Below are 16642 nucleotides of genomic sequence, written 5' to 3' on the forward strand. Positions count from 1 at the left end.
CCGCACCCACCATGTGCTTGTAGAGCTCTCTGGTGGGAAACCCCCGCCCTCAGGGGAGATGAGAGGAGAAGGCCAGTCCTAGAGCAGGCTGACGTGGGACAGGGACCCTGAAGAAAAGTCTGTGTGTGGGCTGCGGCTGGCCGGGACTGCAGCGGCCGGCAGCTCCCCTGGGGCCCAAGGAGCCCCGGGCACCCCTCCTCCTGGGCGCCCCCAGCCCGTGAGGCAGCTGCTTCCTGCATGGACACGTCTGGGCCGCAGCCGTGCCTCCTGTGGGGTTCCCAAACTTCCCGCATCAGTGAACCAGCTTCCTTATAAATCCCGTGTTTGAAATAATGGAGAGGGTCGTTTCTGAGCCCCTGGCTCATCCCTGGCCCCAGCCAGTGCCCCACAGCCTGAGACTGACCCTGAGCGCCTCCGGGCCCCTCATCCCACCTGTCCCTCCCCAGGGGGACCAGCATGAGCCCCGGGGGTGTTACACGGCCTGACAGAGGGGAAGCCCAGGGGACTCAGTGGGCAGAAGAGACACCAGGACCAAGAAGTGGACACAATGCTCAGTGTTTATTTGCAAGATGGGGGCAGGGTGGGCAGAGGGAGTGCTGGGGGCACCAACCCCTCCCTGGCCTGCCTCCCAGCAGCTGTGCTCACCCCAGGCCCAGGTTCTGATGTGGGCGTGGGCGGGCAGCCACCCTGCCTGACGCCACTCCCCCGAGGGAGCTGGCGGCTCCTGGACAGGCCCCAGCCCGCATGGTGCCACGGGAGGTGGCCAGCAGAAGCCTGGTCCACGGGGCTTTGGGGAGTAGCGGGGGGCATGCAGGTCCACAGTGGGGGACAGCATGGCAGCTCCGGGGCAGTCTACTATGGGGCAACCCTCTGGCACTAAGAAGGGGGTGAGTCCGGGTGGCACAGGCACTTCTCTGATGAGGGGCAGGCCCTGACGGCCAGGCAAGTGGCCAAGACGGGCGGAGGGGCTCCAAGGGCAAGGCCCCCTCCCGGAGCCCTCCTCAAGCAGGTCCTCACTGTGCCGTCGCCCTCCAGGGCGACCCCCAAGCACAGGTCCCATGAGGGCCCAGGCGGCAGGTGTGCCCGGGCTCCTGCAGTGGGCTGGCCGAGCTTTCCGTGGTTGGGTGGTGTGTGTGCTGACTCCAGATTGGGGTGGGGGGAGGCTGGAGGGAGGGGGTCAGAATGGCGACAGATAGCGGTGGACCCCTAGGTCAGAAAGATGGGGGTGCTGCTCGGGAGCCTCGGGCGAGCGGACGCAGGACGGGGCACAGCTGCACTTGTCCACGTGGGTGTACGTGTGCTGGACGGCGGTCCCGTCGGGACACTGCATGGTCACCTCCTCCTCGTGAACCGCCATCTCCTGGCAGCAGGTGCACTGGCGCTCCATAGCCTGGACCTCCATGGAGTACCTGCAGACGCACAGCCGCCCTCAGGACCCGCCTGGTCCAGACTCGGCCACCCAGCTCCTGGTTTCTCTGGGGTCTGGAGCCGATGGCCCCGCCCACTCCGGGCAGCCCCAAGCTCATCCTCGGGGCACTAGGGGCTTCTCTGCCCTGGCCAGGGACGGTACTCAGGGTCACTGAACTCTGACCTCCCCAGCCAGGCCCCCGCTCGTCTTGGCCCCAGGCAGAACCCTCCTCCTTCCTCCGGAACCTTCCCTGGGTCTTGAGCCAGCCCCGCGCCCTTCCTCCCGCTCTTTGGGCCCACTTGCTCGCCCGGGCCAAGCCAGGGCGGTGTGGGGCGGGGAGGGGCCTCTCGGGGAGGGGCACAGGCTGGCTCACTTGGACACTCCGGGGCATGAGCCCCCGCAGAACGTGACGTTGACCGGGGCCTGGGTGGCACAGCCCTGGCGTGTCAGGACGGTCCTGTTGACGCGGACTTGGCACTTGTCTGGGCAGACGGAGGAAAGGCGATGGAGGTGCGGGAGGGGATCTCTGAGGACCCTGACCTGGGGCCGCTCCCCGCCCGCCACCCTCCCGAGCCCGGCGCTCAAGGTGGGGGTCCTGGGGCCAGGGGCAGCTTGGGGCAGGAATCAACGGATAGAGACTGGGAGGAGGGGGAGGGCGCGTGGGCGGGCCTCGACTTACCCACTTCCTCACAGGAGTAGCAGCAGCCGGTTTTCCTGAGGATGCCCTGAAGGGGGAGGGGGAGACAGAGGGAGGGCTGGTGGTGGGGTGGGGGAATCTGGAAGAGCGGGGCCTCCGAGGCGGTGGGGGTCCCAGTGGGGAATCTGGGGTGTGTCGGGTGGGGCCTCTGCCGTGGGGCAGCCCGAGCCGCAGGACACACCTGGCAGCTGGACACGTCCGGGCAGGGCGTGGGCCTCGGGGTGAGCACGTGGAGCCCGTTCTTGACCTCGCAGCCGTACTGCGTGCAGTTGTCCACGCGGCTGTTGACCCAGGTCTCGTTGGGCTGAAAGGCAATGGGGAAGGTGCAGGCTCGCAGGGAATCATCTGGTGAGCTGAGAGGGGCCGAAGGGAAGGGTCTCTCGGCCGGAGGCGCTGAGCCCGAACCCCCTCTTACCCGGACCAGCCAGCCGTCCTCTGTGGGACAGGCTGTCTGCACGCACTCCCCACAGCACTGTCCAGCCACCTTCCGGTACTCGTAGCCCTGAGGGACGCGGGTGGTTACATCGCTACCCCAGCCCTGCTCCCCAGCCCTCCTGCCCTCCCATCCACACCATATGGGCGGGCCCTCCTTGGCAACCCCGGCCCCTGCGAAGCCGTGTCCCTGCCCAGGGCTGGGAGCGCCCAGCAGGGCTTACCTGGCGGCAGGTAGTGGTACAGGTGTTCTCCTCACACCGCACGATTGGGCCCTGGGTGTCCCCGGACAGGCAGGTGCACGTGTGGCAGGGAGTGACTGATGGGAAGGTTGCACCGATCTGCAGTGGATGAGTGGTGGTGACAGTGAGGACAGTGGCGGGGGCCCCGGGGCCAGGACCCCTCCCTGCAGCTGGAAGGGCTGGGAGAAGGGGAGGCCTGTAGAGAGCGGGCTCTTCCTTCTTCAGAGGGGATTATGCTTGTGCCCCCTGGCTGAGCACAGACCAGGGCAGAGGCAGGACCCCAGGCCGGCAGGAGGGGCTGGGAGGGCATGGTCCCACCCCAACACTCTTGCCAGGAGGAAGCGCCTGGGACACCCGAAGCCAAGCTCTCAGAGATGGCCAGCAACCCCCCAGGTGCTCCACAGACAGGGCTGCCCCTGTGTCCCCCTCGCCCATGTCCCCACGTGGCTCTAAATGGCCCAGAGCCCCCGCGCTTATCTACTCTCCTGCCGGAGGGTGCAGGCGGGGCTGGGCGTGTGCAGAGGAGGGGTGGAGGTCCCATGTGGGTGAGCTGAGCCTGGGGCCCCACCCGCTGCCCCCCATCCCACTCAGCCATCTGGTTGCTGAGCCCTTACCCCAAAGGCCGTGTGATTGTAGTAACACAGCTGAGGTCCTGGAAGGAAAGGGGGTGCTGAGCACCTGCCCGGCGGTGGGGAGGAAGGGCTCCGACACTCCCCTACCCCAAGCTCCCAGCCCCACTCACGGCAGTCGAAGGTGGGGCAGCAGTCACCCTCCTCCTGGGTGCGGATCAGCTCCTCTCCTGGCCCACATCTGGGTGGGCTCTGGGGGCAGGTGGTCGTGTTGCAGACTGTGGGAGAGTCGGGTTACTGTCAGCCCCCCTCCCCCCCCGCACCGTACCAGGGCAGACCAGAGGTCAGCGGCCTCATTTTCCCACCACACTGGTCCAGCCCCAGGCAATCCTCAGCCCCGCAGACCCCCTCCTCCTTCCCTCCTCACCCTCCGGCCGGTGGGGCAGAGAGCTCACCACACAGCGTCTCCAGACAGCAGGAGTTGTTGGCTAGAGGCCTGGTCACGGTCACAAAGCCAGCCCCGCTACACTGCGGGGGCCGCTCCTGGGCCTCGCACGGCATGGGGGTGCACTGCACTGACCTGGAGCCCTCGTGGCACACGCAGTCCTGGCAGTTGCTGACCCACCGCTCCCCAGGCTGGAATAGAGCGGTTAGAGTCCCTGGAGATCCCTGCACTGGGCCCTGGCCTCTTGGGTCGCATCCCGCCACAGAGAAGGCCCCAGCCCTCAGTGTGGCCAGGTCGGCCCTTGGCCTCCCACTCAAGCTGCCCTCTCTGGAGCAGCCCACGTGACAGGGATGTGTCTCACACCGGGGTACCCCACACAAGCCCCCACGGGCTGCCCGGGCAGAGCAGGCTGGCCTGAGGTGGGGCCCTCCCTCCCTCTGCTCAAGCCAGGGGGCAGAACACTCACGGATTTGGGAAACCCGTTTGGTCCCACACAGCCTGGAAGGGAAGAAGAAGGGGGGTCAGTGGGCATGCTGGGGTCCCAGACCCAGTGGGCAGAGACCACAGGCCCTGGGATATGTCCTTGCAGGCCTGGCCGCCCCACCCGGCCAGGGCTCTTCTTCCTGCTGGGGACAGAAGCCCCTGGAGAAGTCGGTGTCATGGCCACACTGCACCTTCAGGGGGGCACTGGGCTAGGAGAGCGAGCACCCAGGAGGGATGGTCCCAGGCTAGGGTCTTCCCAGCCCTTGGGGTCAAGGCGGCTGTGGCTGGTGCTCACCGCACTCGCGCACGCAGACGTTGGTGTGCGTGTTGAAGAGGGTGTGTCCGTCAGGGCAGAAGCAGCCTTCTGCCAGCCCTCTGCCTGCTCCGCTCTGGCTCCTGCAAGGTGAGGAGGGCATTCCTGGGACCCCCGATCCATAGAAGTGGCAGTCCGAGGGGGAGGGGAGAGGGTATGGCCGAGTGCTGGGGTTGACCAGCTGCCAGGGCCCAGAGTCAGGGGTCAGAGGTTGGGGTGCAGGGAAGGAAGCCCCAGGGACCTGAGGCTGGGGGGGTCCCAGACCCTTCAGGCAGGCTTTACCTGGAGTCGCAGGACGCGGCCTGTGAGGGGCCACATGGCTGGTACACCTTGTCGGGTGGGCAGGTGAAGTCTGGGGACACAGAGACAGGAGTTAGGTGGGCCGAGGAGGCCGGAGCCCCTGGGGCCGCCCCGACTCACTGCACAGCCCGTTGGTGGCGTTCCGCCAGTTGCTGCACACGCCCCTGGCACGGCAGAGCGCCGCGTAGGCCTCCAGGCTCTGGCAGGGCGCCTGGTGGTGGTTGGCTTGGCAGCCGTCAGTGACACAGGAGCTGACGAATGGGTCAGGTGGGATGAGGGCATGGCACTCCGCGAAGACCCTGTGGGGAGGGGCGGTCAGAGGCCGGGGTAGAGGGCAGGATGCTGCCCCACAACCTCCAGGCCCACGGGAGGGACTCACGGGCTCCGCAGCAGCTCGCAGAGGGGCCCCGGGGGGCACGGGGAGGAGGTGGGCGTGGCGGGTGCTGAGGGCAAGGTGCCAGCCGTCGGGGGCGGGCGGGTCGGCGCCCAGCAGTCCTCCCTGCCGCTCTCGGGGACCAGCCACCTGTAGGCCATGTCTTGACAGGTGGGGGCCATGGTGCCATCTGGCTGGCGGCAGTCGTCGGTCTGGCTGTTGGTGCAGGTGCCTGGGGTGGGGGGGTAGCAGGGTCAAGCTCTCCCCCCTCCCCTCTGCCCACCTGTGCTGGGCAGCTGTGGCCCGGACGTCCCTGGCACCCACTCACCGCACTGGCCCTCGGTGTTGTGGCTGAAGCGGCTGTAGGACAGCTGGATGTGGAAGACGTCCCCGTCAAAGCTGACGTTCACACCAATGGCAGGAATGCCGATGCGCATCATGGTGGCCCCCGTCACCGACACACTCACGCCGTTCTTGCTGAAGCCCGAGCTCACTTGCGTTTGGTCGAACAGGATCTGGGGATGTGTTGAGGGGACCCATGGCAGGGGGCCGGGGCAGCAGGGCCTGCCTTCGGGGCTCGGCCTCCCCTACCCCAAAGTGCACATGCTCCCCTTGGGGTCCCCGTGGGCCACGTTCAGGTCCCTGAGGCATCACGGCGTGCCCTTGGGAGCTGACCGCCAGGCCTGCAGGCCTTCCCTGGGGGCCCCGGGACAGGGCCACTCACCAGGCTCCCCTGCCCGCGGGCACCGGCGCTGCTGGTGAGGATGACCTCCATGGAGTTGTAGTGGACGCTGAGGGCACGGGGACAGGGGGCAGTGGCCGTGGCGGCGCCGCAGTAGTGGTTGTTCATATAGATGCTGAGGTTCCCGTAGCGCGGATGGATCTCCTTCATGAGCACGTGGGTGCAGGTGTCCAGGAAGGAGTAGGACGTGCCGTCGAAGGTGGTGTAGTGCGAGCCCCCCCAGCCGCTGCAGGAGCCTGCGGAGCGCCACGTCCCTCACCCAGCGCCACCCGACACCGCCACCCCGGCTGCCCTGGGCCCCGGCTGCCTTTTTTATAAAAGGGGTGGAGCGGGTTGCATGCCGTCCCCAAAGGCAAGTCCCCATGTCCACCCAGACCCTGAGATCATGCCCTGATCTGGGAAAAGGGCTTCATGTCTGTAACTGAGTTAAGGACCTCGAGGTGACACCATCCTGGACTACCAGGTGGCCCTAACTCAATGATGAACGTCCTTGCAGGAGGGGAGCGGCCATGGGAAGATGAGGCCGTGGCTGGAGGCTCGTGGCCACCAGCCCCGGGACACCCGGAGCCCCCTAAACTAAAGTGGTAGGAAGGGCCTCCCCGTGGCCTCCAAAGGGAGAGAGCCGGTCGTTGCTGGTGTTCTGACCCCTGTGTGTGGCGCGTGCTTCCTCCTGGAACCTGACACCATGCCATCCGAGGCCAGGCCAGTGGGCAGCTCTCGGAGGGACGCTCAGGAATTCCCTGGGATAACAGCCCCCTGACCCAGGGCCCCCTTCCAGCCGCACAGGCTGCGGTGCCAGTGGGCTCAGCAAACCTGGGCCTTCCCCCTGCTGTGACTGGCGTGTCACCCTCTCTGGCTGGCACTGTGGGCCTTGGCTCTGGCTCCCTGCGTGTCCCCCACTGCCCCTCAGCCTGCCCCCGCTTACACTCGCACTCAAAGTGGAAGTCACACGGCTCGCTCTCCTGCGACACTCTGACTGGCGGGTGTCCGTTCACGCAGTGGATGCTGGCCACCGGCTTCCGCCCCAGCAGGGCCACCTGGTTATGGCCCTCACACCGAGCCACCGTGCAGTCCGACAGGGTCCAGGACTCGTTCACCTGGGAGAGAGCGGGTGTGGTGCTCACCGGCTGGGACCACAAGACCTGCCCCCACGGCCCTGCCGCAGCCTCAGTCCCCTGCTTCCCTGAGGCAGAGCTCCCCCGCGTCCTGGACGCTCCCAGTGCTGTCCAGCCTCAACCCCATGTGCATTCCGCCAGCCAGAGCTGCCCGTGCAGGGGTCAAGGGGGCTACAACGACCCCCGGCAGGGCTGGGCCCCCCTCGGTTCCCCAACCAGGCACAGAGCACACGCAGGAGGCATACCCGTCGGGGAGGGACGATGAGGTCGCAGCCCTGAGGCTGGGAGGGCGAGGACGTGGGGGCCGAGGAGGACTCTGGGGGCGAGGAGGTGGGGCAGGTGCCCTGGAAGCGGTCAATGTCACAGTGCTGGTTGCAGATGGCGTAAAAGGAGCAGCCCGCACTGTCCGTCTTATTGTAGACAACCTCCCCTGTGAGGAGAGAATCCCCAAGACAGCAGGGTCAGCTCAGGAGAGGTCGGGAGGCACAGGGTGGGGCCGCAGAAACAGAAACAGGTGCCCGGGGTGGACAGTGGACACGGAATGACGGGCCCTACCACTCACCAGGTGAGAAGAGCTGCCCAAACGCCCGGCAGAGGCACCGTGTCGTGAAGCTGGGGGACACGGGGGGGCCCGGTGTGGGGAGGACGGATGTGGACAAGGTGGTCACTGTCACTGGCAGCAAGGTGTAGGTGGCTGGGGACAGGGAGGCAGCCGTGGAGAGGCCCAAGGTGGTGCCGGGCGGAGAGCTGGTGGCCTCGGGCGTGGGGGGTGATAGCGAGGTGCCAGGGCTGGCCCCTGTGCTGGAGGCGGCCAGGGCTGTGCTGGGCACGGCGCTGGGGAGTCCGGACGAGGTCTCAGGATGCCAGGGTGGGGACTCACTGCCGCGGAGATGGAGCGTGGAGGCCGTGGAGACCTGGGTGACGGGCACGGAGTGGAATGTACTGGTGGCCCGCGTGGTGGCCTGCGTGGTGGGCGTCACTGGGGACGGCGTGGTAGGCGCGGGGGCGGTGGAGCTGGCGCAGTGGCTGTCGTCCTCGCAGCAGAGCACACGCACGTGGTAGTTGTGGCAGTAGTGCAGGGGCCCCGGCTGCTCGCGGTTACGGCACACCAGCCCAAAGCTCACGTTGCACTGGACCACCTGCCCCAAGTCCTCCAGACGTGCATCCGGCGCCTTCTCCGATCGGCACTGGATGTCCTGGGGGTGCTGGCAGAAGTTGTACCCCGCTGCGCGGAAAACCGAGAAGGTCTCGAAGTCCCCTCCATCCGGGCCCGGTATGGGATAGTCCTCGTCAAACCAGTCCGTCCACGTGCACCGTGGGCTGCAGCCCGTGGAGGACGAGGTGGCCAGGGTGTGCGTGGTGGAGCTGGGCGGTGGGGACGTGGAGAACAGCGGGGTCCCGAAGGTGTACGTACTGGGCAAGGACGCGGGGCGCTTCCACGTGCTGGAGGTCACCACGGAGACCGTGGTGGGTGCACTGGGTGAGCTGGGCTTGGTGGTGGTGGTCGGGGTCCCCAGGGAGGCAGAGGGACCAGGACTGGAGACACTCTCTGTGGTCCTGGCAGAGGTGGGAAGGGTCTGGGTGATGGAGAAAGGGACCCTATACGTGGACCCAGGGGAAGAGGATCCTGTCTGGGAGGTGGAGCCAGTGACTGTAAGGGAGGTCCCAGGAGAAGAGGGTCCTGTCTGAGAGGTAGGGCCAGAGACCCTGGTGGTGGTCTCTGGAGAAGAGGGTCCTGTCTGGGTGCTCCTGGCAGAGGAAGGAAAGATCTGGGTGGTGGGGACAGGGACTGTCTGCGTGGTCACGGGGGAGGAGGGGTGGGTGGTTGTGGACTGTAGTTTAGTGACCCCTGATGAAGTTTGGCTTACGCTGGTGCTGGTGGTGGAGACAGGGACCAGCGGAGTGGTTCCAGGGGAAGAGGGTCCTGTTTGGGAGGTGGAACCAGTAACTGACAGGGTGGTCCCAGGGGAAGAGGGTCCCGTCTGAGCGGTGGGGCCAGAGACACTGGTGGTGGTCTCTGGAGAAGAGGGTCCTGTCTGGGTGGCCCTGGCAGAGGAAGGAAAGATCTGGGTGGTGGGGACAGGGACTGTCTGCGTGGTCTCGGGGGAGGAGCGGTGTGTGGTCGTGGTCTGAGGCTTAAGGGTCCCTGATGACGTCTGGTTTACGCTGGTGCTGGTGGTGGAGACAGGGACAAGTGGAGTGGTTCCAGGGGAAGAGGGTCCTGACTGGGAGGTGGAGCCTGTGACTGACAGGGTGGTCTCAAGGGAAGAGGGTCCTGTCTGAGTGGTGGGGCCAGAGACACTGGTGGTGGTTTGAGGGGAAGAGGGTCCTGTCTGGGTGGTCCTGACAGAGGAAGGAAAGATCTGGGTGGTGGGGACATGGACTGTCCGCGTGGTCACGGGGGAGGAGGGGTGTGGGGTTGTGGTCCGAGGCTTAAGGGTCCCTGATGACGTTTGGCTTATGCTGGTGCTGGTGGTGGAGACAGTGATGAGTGGGGTGGTTCCAGGGGAAGAGGGTCCTGTCTGGGAGGTGGAGCCAGTAACTGACAGGGTGGTCTCTGGGGAAGAGGGTCCTGTCTGAGCGGTGGGGCCAGAGACACTGGTGGTGGTTCCAGGGAAAGAGGGTCTTGTCTGAGCAGTGGGGCCAGAGACCCTGGTGGTGGTCTCTGGGGAAGAAGGTCCTGTGTGGGTGGTCTTGGCAGAGGAAGGTAAGATCTGGGTGGTGGGGATAGGGACTGTCTGCGTTGTCACAGGGGAGGAGGGGTGTGGGGTTGTGGTCCGAGGCTTAAGGGTCCCTAATGACGTTTGGCTTATGCTGGTGCTGGTGGTGGAGACAGGGACGAGTGGAGTGGTTCCAGGGGAAGAGGGTCCTGTATGGGTGGTGAAGCCAGTAACTGACAGGGTGGTCCCAGGGGAAGAGGGTCCTGTCTGAGAGGTAGGGCCAGAAACCCTGGTGGTGGTCTCTGGGGAAGAGGGTCCTGTCTGGGTGGTCCTGACAGAGGAAGGAAAGATCTGGGTGGTGGGGACAGGGACTGTCTGCGTGGTCTCAGGGGAGGAGAGGTGGGTGGTCGTGGTCTGTACCTTAGTGACCCCTGATGACGTCTGGCTTATGCTGGTGCTGGTGGTGGAGACAGGGAACACTGTAGTGGTTCCAGGGGAAGTGGGTCCTGTCTGGGTAGTGGAGCCAGTGACTGACAGGGTGGTCCCATGGGAAGAGGGTCCTGTCTGAGCGGTGGGGCCAGAGACACTGGTGGTGGTTCGAGGGGATGAAGGTCCTGAATGGGTGGTCCTGACAGAGGAAGGAAAGATCTGGGTGGTGGGAACATGGACTGTCTGCGTGGTCACGGGGGAGGAGGGTTGGGTCGTCTTGGTCTGTACCGTAATGACCCCTGATGACGATTGGCTTATGCTGGTGCTGGTGGTGGAGACAGTGACGAGTGGAGAGGTTCCAGGGAAAGAGGGTCCTGTATGGGAGGTGGTGCCAGTTACCGACAAGGTGGTCCCAGGGGAAGAGGGTCCTCTCTGAGAGGTAGGGCCAGAAACCCTGGTGGTGGTCTCTGGGGAAGAAGGTCCTGTCTGGGTGGTCCTGACAGAGGAAGGAAAGATCTGGGTGGTGGGGACAGGGACTGTCTGCGTGGTCACGGGGGAGGAGGGTTGGGTGGTCGTGGTCCGAGGCTTAAGGGTCCCTGATGACGTTTGGCTTACGCTGGTGCTGGTGGTGGAGACAGGGACTGGTGGAGTGGTTCCAGGGGAAGAGGGTCCTGTCTGGGAAGTGGAGCCAGTGACTGACAGGGTGGTCCCAGGGGAAGAGGGTCCTGTCTGAGAGGTAGGGCCAGAAACCCTGGTGGTGGTCTCTGGGGAAGAAGGTCCTGTCTGGGTGGTCCTGACAGAGGAAGGAAAGATCTGGGTGGTGCGGACATGGACTGTCTGCGTGGTCACAGAGGAGGAGGGGTGGGTGGTCGTGGTTTGTAGCTTAGTGACCCCTGACGACCTCTGGCTTCTGCTGGTGCTGGTGGTGGAGACAGGGAGCACTGTAGTGGTTCCAGGGGAGGAGGGTCCTGACTGGGAGGTGGAGCCAGTGACTGACAGGGTGGTCTCAGGGGAAGAGGGTCCTGTCTGGGTGGTCCTGACAGAGGAAGGAAAGATCTGGGTGGTGGGGACATGGACTGTCCGCGTGGTTACCGGGGAGGAGGGTTGGGTGGTCTTGGTCTGCACCTTAATGACCCCTGATGATGTTTGGCTTATGCTGGTGCTGGTGGTGGAGACAGTGATGAGTGGAGTGGTTCCAGGGGAAGAGGGTCCTGTATGGGTGGTGGAGCCAGTAACTGACAGGGCGGTCCCAGGGGAAGAGGGTCCTGTCTGAGCGGTGGGGCCAGAGACACTGGTGGTGGTTGCAGGGGAAGAGGGTCTTGTCTGAGTAGTGGGGCCAGAGACCCTGGTGGTGGTCTCTGGGGAAGAAGGTCCTGTCTGGGTGGTCCTGGCAGAGGAAGGAAAGATCTGGGTGGTGGGGACAGTGACTGTCTGGGTGGTCACAGGGAAGGAGGGGTGTGTGGTCATGGTCCGAGGCTTAAGGGTCCCTGATGATGTTTGGCTTACGCTGGTGCTGGTGGTGGAGACAGGGACGAGTGGAGTGGTTCCAGGGGAAGAGGGTTCTGTCTGGGAGGTGGAGCCAGTGACTGACAGGGTGGTCCCAGGGGAAGAGGGTCCTGTCTGGGTGGTCCTGACAGAGGAAGGCAAGATCTGGGTGGTGGGGCCATGGACTGTCTGCGTGGTCGTGGTGGTCTCTGGGGAAGAAGGTCCTGTCTGGGTGGTCCTGACAGAGGAAGGCAAGATCTGGGTGGTGGGGCCATGGACTGTCTGCGTGGTCGTGGTGGTCTCTGGGGAAGAAGGTCCTGTCTGGGTGGTCCTGACAGAGGAAGGCAAGATCTGGGTGGTGGGGCCATGGACTGTCTGCGTGGTCGTGGTGGTCTCTGGGGAAGAAGGTCCTGTCTGGGTGGTCCTGACAGAGGAAGGCAAGATCTGGGTGGTGGGGCCATGGACTGTCTGCGTGGTCGTGGTGGTCTCTGGGGAAGAAGGTCCTGTCTGGGTGGTCCTGACAGAGGAAGGAAAGATCTGGGTGGTGGGGACATGGACTGTCCGCGTGGTTACGGGGGAGGAGGGTTGGGTGGTCTTGGTCTGTACCTTAACGACTCCTGATGACGTTTGGCTTATGCTGCTGCTGGTGGTGGAGACAGTGATGAGTGGAGTGGTTCCAGGGGAAGAGGGTCCTGTATGGGTGGTGAAGCCAGTAACTGACAGGGTGGTCCCAGGGGAAGAGGGCCCTGTCTGAGCGGTGGGGCCAGAGACACTGGTGGTGGTCTCTGGGGAAGAAGGTCCTGTCTGGGTGGTCCTGGCAGAGGAAGGAAAGATCTGGGTGGTGGGGACAGTGACTATCTGGGTGGTCACAGGGAAGGAAGGATGTGTGGTCGTGGTCCGAGGCTTAAGGGTCCCTGATGACGTTTGGCTTACGCTGGTGCTGGTGGTGGAGACAGGGACGAGTGGAGTGGTTACAGGGGAAGAGGGTTCTGTCTGGGAGGTGGACGTCTGGCTTATGCTGGTGCTGGTGGTGGAGACAGGGACGAGTGGAGTGGTTACAGGGGAAGAGGGTTCTGTCTGGGAGGTGGACGTCTGGCTTATGCTGGTGCTGGTGGTGGAGACAGGGACGAGTGGAGTGGTTACAGGGGAAGAGGGTTCTGTCTGGGAGGTGGACGTTTGGCTTATGCTGGTGCTGGTGGTGGAGACAGTGACCAGTGGAGAGGTTCCAGAGTAAGAGGGTCCTGTATGGGAGGTGGAGCCAGTGACCGACAGGGTGGTCCCAGAGGAAGAGGGTCCTGTCTGAGAGGTAGGGCCAGAAACCCTGGTGGTCGTCTCTGGGGAAGAGGGTCCTGTCAGGGTGGTCCTGGTAGAAGAAGGAAAGATCTGGGGTGGAGACAGGGACGAGTGGAGTGGTTCCAGGGGAAGAGAGGGTCCTGTCTGGGTGCTCCTGGCAGGGGAAGGAAAGATCTGGGGTGGAGACAGGGACGAGTGGAGTGGTTCCAGGGGAAGAGAGGGTCCTGTCTGGGTGCTCCTGGCAGGGGAAGGAAAGATCTGGGGTGGAGACAGGGACGAGTGGAGTGGTTCCAGGGGAAGAGAGGGTCCTGTCTGGGTGCTCCTGGCAGGGGAAGGAAAGATCTGGGGTGGAGACAGGGACGAGTGGAGTGGTTCCAGGGGAAGAGGGTCTTGTCTGAGCTGTGGGGCCAGAGACCCTGGTGGTGGTCTCTGGGGAAGAGGGTCCTGTCTGGGTGTTCTTGGCAGAGGAAGGAAAGATCTGGGTGGTGGGGACAGGGACTGTCTGCGTGGTCACAGGGGTGGAGGGGTGTGTGGTCGTGGTCCGAGGCTTAAGGGTCCCTGATGACGTTTGGCCTACGCTGGTGCTGGTGGTGGAGACAGGGACGAGTGGAGTGGTTCCAGGGGAAGAAGGTCCTGTCTGGGAGGTGGAGCCAGTGACTGACAGGGTGGTCCCAGGGGAAGAGGGTCCTGTCTGAGAGGTAGGGCCAGAAACCCTGGTGGTGGTCTCTGGGGAAGTGGGTCCTGTCTGGGTGGTCCTGACAGAGGAAGGAAAGATCTGGGTGGTGGGGACAGGGACTGTCTGCGTGGTCTCGGGGGAGGAGGGGTGGGTGGTCCTGGTCTGTACCTTAGTGACCCCTGACGATATCTGGCTTATGCTGGTGCTGGTGGTGGAGACAGGGAACACTGTAGTGGTTACAGGGGAAGAGGGTCCTGACTGGGAGGTGAAGCCAGTGACTGACAGGGTGGTCCCAGGGGACAAGGGTCCTGTCTGAGCGGTGGAGCCAGAGACACTGGTGGTGGTTCGATGGGAAGAGGGTCCTGTCTGGGTGGTCCTGACAGAGGAAGGAAGGATCTGGGTGGTGAGGACATGGACTGTCTGCGTGGTCACAGGGGAGGAGGGTTGGGTGGTCTTGGTCTGTACCTTAACGACCCCTGATGATGTTTGGCTTATGCTGGTGCTGGTGGTGGAGACAGTGTTGAGTGGACTGGTCCCAGGGGAAGAGGGTCTTGTCTGAATGGTGGGGCCAGAGACCCTGGTGGTGGTCTCTGGGGAAGAGGGTCCTGTCTGGGTGGTCCTGGCAGAGGAAGGAAAGATCTGGGTGGTGGGGACAGGGACTGTCTGCGTGGTTACAGGAGATGAGTGGTATGTGGTCGTGGCCCGAGGCTTAAGGGTCCCTGATGACGTTTGGCTTACGCTGGTGCTGGTGGTGGAGACAGGGACGAGTGGAGTGGTTCCAGGGGAAGAGGGTCCTGTCTGGGAGGTGGAGCCAGTGACCGACAGGGTGGTCTCAGAGGAAGAGCGTCCTGTCTGAGAGGTAGGGCCAGAAACCCTGGTGGTGGTCTCTGGGGAAGTGGGTCCTGTCTGGGTGGTCCTGGCAGAGGAAGGAAAGATCTGGGTGGTGGGGACAGGGACTGTCTGCGTGGTCACGTGGGAGGAGGGGTAGGTGGTCGTGTTCTGTAGCTTAGTGACTCCTGATGACGTCTGGCTTATGCTGGTGCTGGTGGTGGATACAGGGAGCACTGTAGTGGTTCCAGGGGAAGAGGGTCCTGACTGGGAGGTGGAGCCAGTGACTGACAGGGTGGTCTCAGGGGAAGAGGGTCCTGTCTGAGCGGTGGGGACAGAGACACTGGTGGTGGTTCGAGGGGAAGAGGGTCCTGTCTGGGTGGTCCTGACAGAGGAAGGAAAGATCTGGGTGGTGGGGACATGGACTGTCTGCGTGGTCACGGATGAGGAGGGTTGGGTAGTCTTGGTCTGTACCTTAATGACCCCTGATGACGTTTGGCTTACGCTGGTGCTGGTGGTGGAGACAGTGACGAGTGGAGTGGTTCCAGGGGAAGAGGGTCCTGTCTGAACGGTGGGGCCAGAGACACTGGTGGTGGTTCCAGGGGAGGAGGGTCTTGTCTGAGCAGTGGCACCAGAGGCCCTGGTGGTGGTCTCTGGGGAAGATGGTCCTGTCTGGGTGGTCCTGACAGAGGAAGGAAAGATCTGGGTGGTGGGGACAGGGACTGTCTGCGTGGTCTCGGGGGAGGAGGGGTGTGTGGTCATGGTCCGAGGTTTAAGGGTCCCTGATGACGTTTGGCTTACGCTGGTGCTGGTGGTGGAGACAGGTACGAGTGGAGAGGTTCCAGGGGAAGAGGGTCCTGTCTGTGAGGTTGAGCCAGTAACTGACAGGGTGGTCTCAGGGGAAAAAGGTCCTGTCTGAGCGGTGGGGACAGAGACACTGGTGGTGGTTCGAGGGGAAGAGGGTCCTGTCTGTGAGGTTGAGCCAGTAACTGACAGGGTGGTCTCAGGGGAAAAAGGTCCTGTCTGAGCGGTGGGGACAGAGACACTGGTGGTGGTTCGAGGGGAAGAGGGTCCTGTCTGTGAGGTTGAGCCAGTAACTGACAGGGTGGTCTCAGGGGAAAAAGGTCCTGTCTGAGCGGTGGGGACAGAGACACTGGTGGTGGTTCGAGGGGAAGAGCGTCCTATCTGTGTGGTCCTGACAGAGGAAGGAAAGATCTGGGTGGTGGGGACAGGGACTGTCTGCGTGGTCTCGGGAGAGGAGGGGTGGGTGGTCGTGGTCTGTAGCTTAGTGACCCCTGACGACATCTGGCTTATGCTGGTGCTGCTGGTGGAGACAGGGATCCCTGTAGTGGTTCCAGGGGAAGAGGGTCCTGACTGGGAGGTGGAGCCAGTGACTGACAGGGTGGTCCCAGGGGACAAGGGTCCTGTCTGAGCGGTGGGGCCAGAGACACTGGTGGTGGTTCGAGGGGAAGAGGGTCCTGTCTGGGTGGTCCTGACAGAGGAAGGAAAGATCTGGGTGGTGGGGACATGGACTGTCTGCGTGGTCTCGGGGGAGGAGGGGTGTGTGGTCGTGGTCCGAGGCTTAAGGGTCCCTGATGACGTTTGGCTTACGCTGGTGCTGGTGGTGGAGACAGGGACGAGTGGAGAGGTTCCAACTGAATAGTGTCCTGTCAGGGAGGTGGAGCCAGTGACTGACAGGGTGGTCCCAGGGGAAGAGGGTCCTGTCTGAGAGGTAGGGCCAGAGACCCTGGTGGTGGTCTCTGGGGAAGAGGGTCCTGTCTGGGTGGTCCTGGCAGAGGAAGGAAAGATCTGGGTGGTGGGGACAGGGACTGTCTGCGTGGTCACGGGGGAGGAGGGTTGGGTGGTCGTGGTCCGAGGCTTAAGGGTCCCTGATGACGTTTGGCTTACGCTGGTGCTGGTGGTGGAGACAGGGACGAGTGGAGTGGTTCCAAGGGAATAGTGTCCTGTCAGGGAGGTGGAGCCAGTGACTGACAGGGTGGTCCCAGGGGAAGAGGGTCCTGTCTGAGAGGTAGGGCCAGAAACCCTGGTGGTGGTCTCTGGGGAAGAGGGTCCTGTCTGGGTGGTCCTGACAGAGGATGGAACGGTCTGGGTGGTGGGGACAGGGACTGTCTGCGTGGTCACGGGGGAGGAG

At 64.0% G+C, this 16642-nt stretch overlaps 1 protein-coding gene across 1 annotated transcript in view; it reads right to left on the reverse strand.

Moving 5' to 3' along the window:
- Nucleotides 1–539: 539 nt before the first annotated feature.
- MUC5B (mucin 5B, oligomeric mucus/gel-forming) overlaps nucleotides 540–16642 on the reverse strand; it is a 39710-nt gene continuing 23607 nt past the window's right edge. Inside the window, exons 35-54 of the mRNA XM_040638797.1 lie at nucleotides 13402–15459; nucleotides 7682–13076; nucleotides 7365–7549; nucleotides 6930–7101; nucleotides 5987–6240; nucleotides 5591–5777; nucleotides 5269–5494; nucleotides 5010–5188; nucleotides 4872–4941; nucleotides 4572–4672; nucleotides 4260–4291; nucleotides 3804–3984; nucleotides 3522–3626; nucleotides 3394–3431; nucleotides 2762–2878; nucleotides 2521–2607; nucleotides 2287–2409; nucleotides 2088–2133; nucleotides 1782–1890; nucleotides 540–1409 (exon numbers count right to left, since the gene is read on the reverse strand). Coding sequence (XP_040494731.1) covers nucleotides 1178–1409; nucleotides 1782–1890; nucleotides 2088–2133; nucleotides 2287–2409; nucleotides 2521–2607; nucleotides 2762–2878; nucleotides 3394–3431; nucleotides 3522–3626; nucleotides 3804–3984; nucleotides 4260–4291; nucleotides 4572–4672; nucleotides 4872–4941; nucleotides 5010–5188; nucleotides 5269–5494; nucleotides 5591–5777; nucleotides 5987–6240; nucleotides 6930–7101; nucleotides 7365–7549; nucleotides 7682–13076; nucleotides 13402–15459 — 9897 coding nt within the window. The 3' untranslated portion in view covers nucleotides 540–1177. The remainder of the gene's footprint in view (nucleotides 1410–1781; nucleotides 1891–2087; nucleotides 2134–2286; nucleotides 2410–2520; nucleotides 2608–2761; nucleotides 2879–3393; nucleotides 3432–3521; nucleotides 3627–3803; nucleotides 3985–4259; nucleotides 4292–4571; nucleotides 4673–4871; nucleotides 4942–5009; nucleotides 5189–5268; nucleotides 5495–5590; nucleotides 5778–5986; nucleotides 6241–6929; nucleotides 7102–7364; nucleotides 7550–7681; nucleotides 13077–13401; nucleotides 15460–16642) is intronic.

The sequence above is a fragment of the Ursus maritimus genome, unplaced genomic scaffold (genome assembly GCF_017311325.1).
Source record: "Ursus maritimus isolate PB19 unplaced genomic scaffold, ASM1731132v1 scaffold_23, whole genome shotgun sequence".
NCBI classification, from domain to species: domain Eukaryota; kingdom Metazoa; phylum Chordata; class Mammalia; order Carnivora; family Ursidae; genus Ursus; species Ursus maritimus.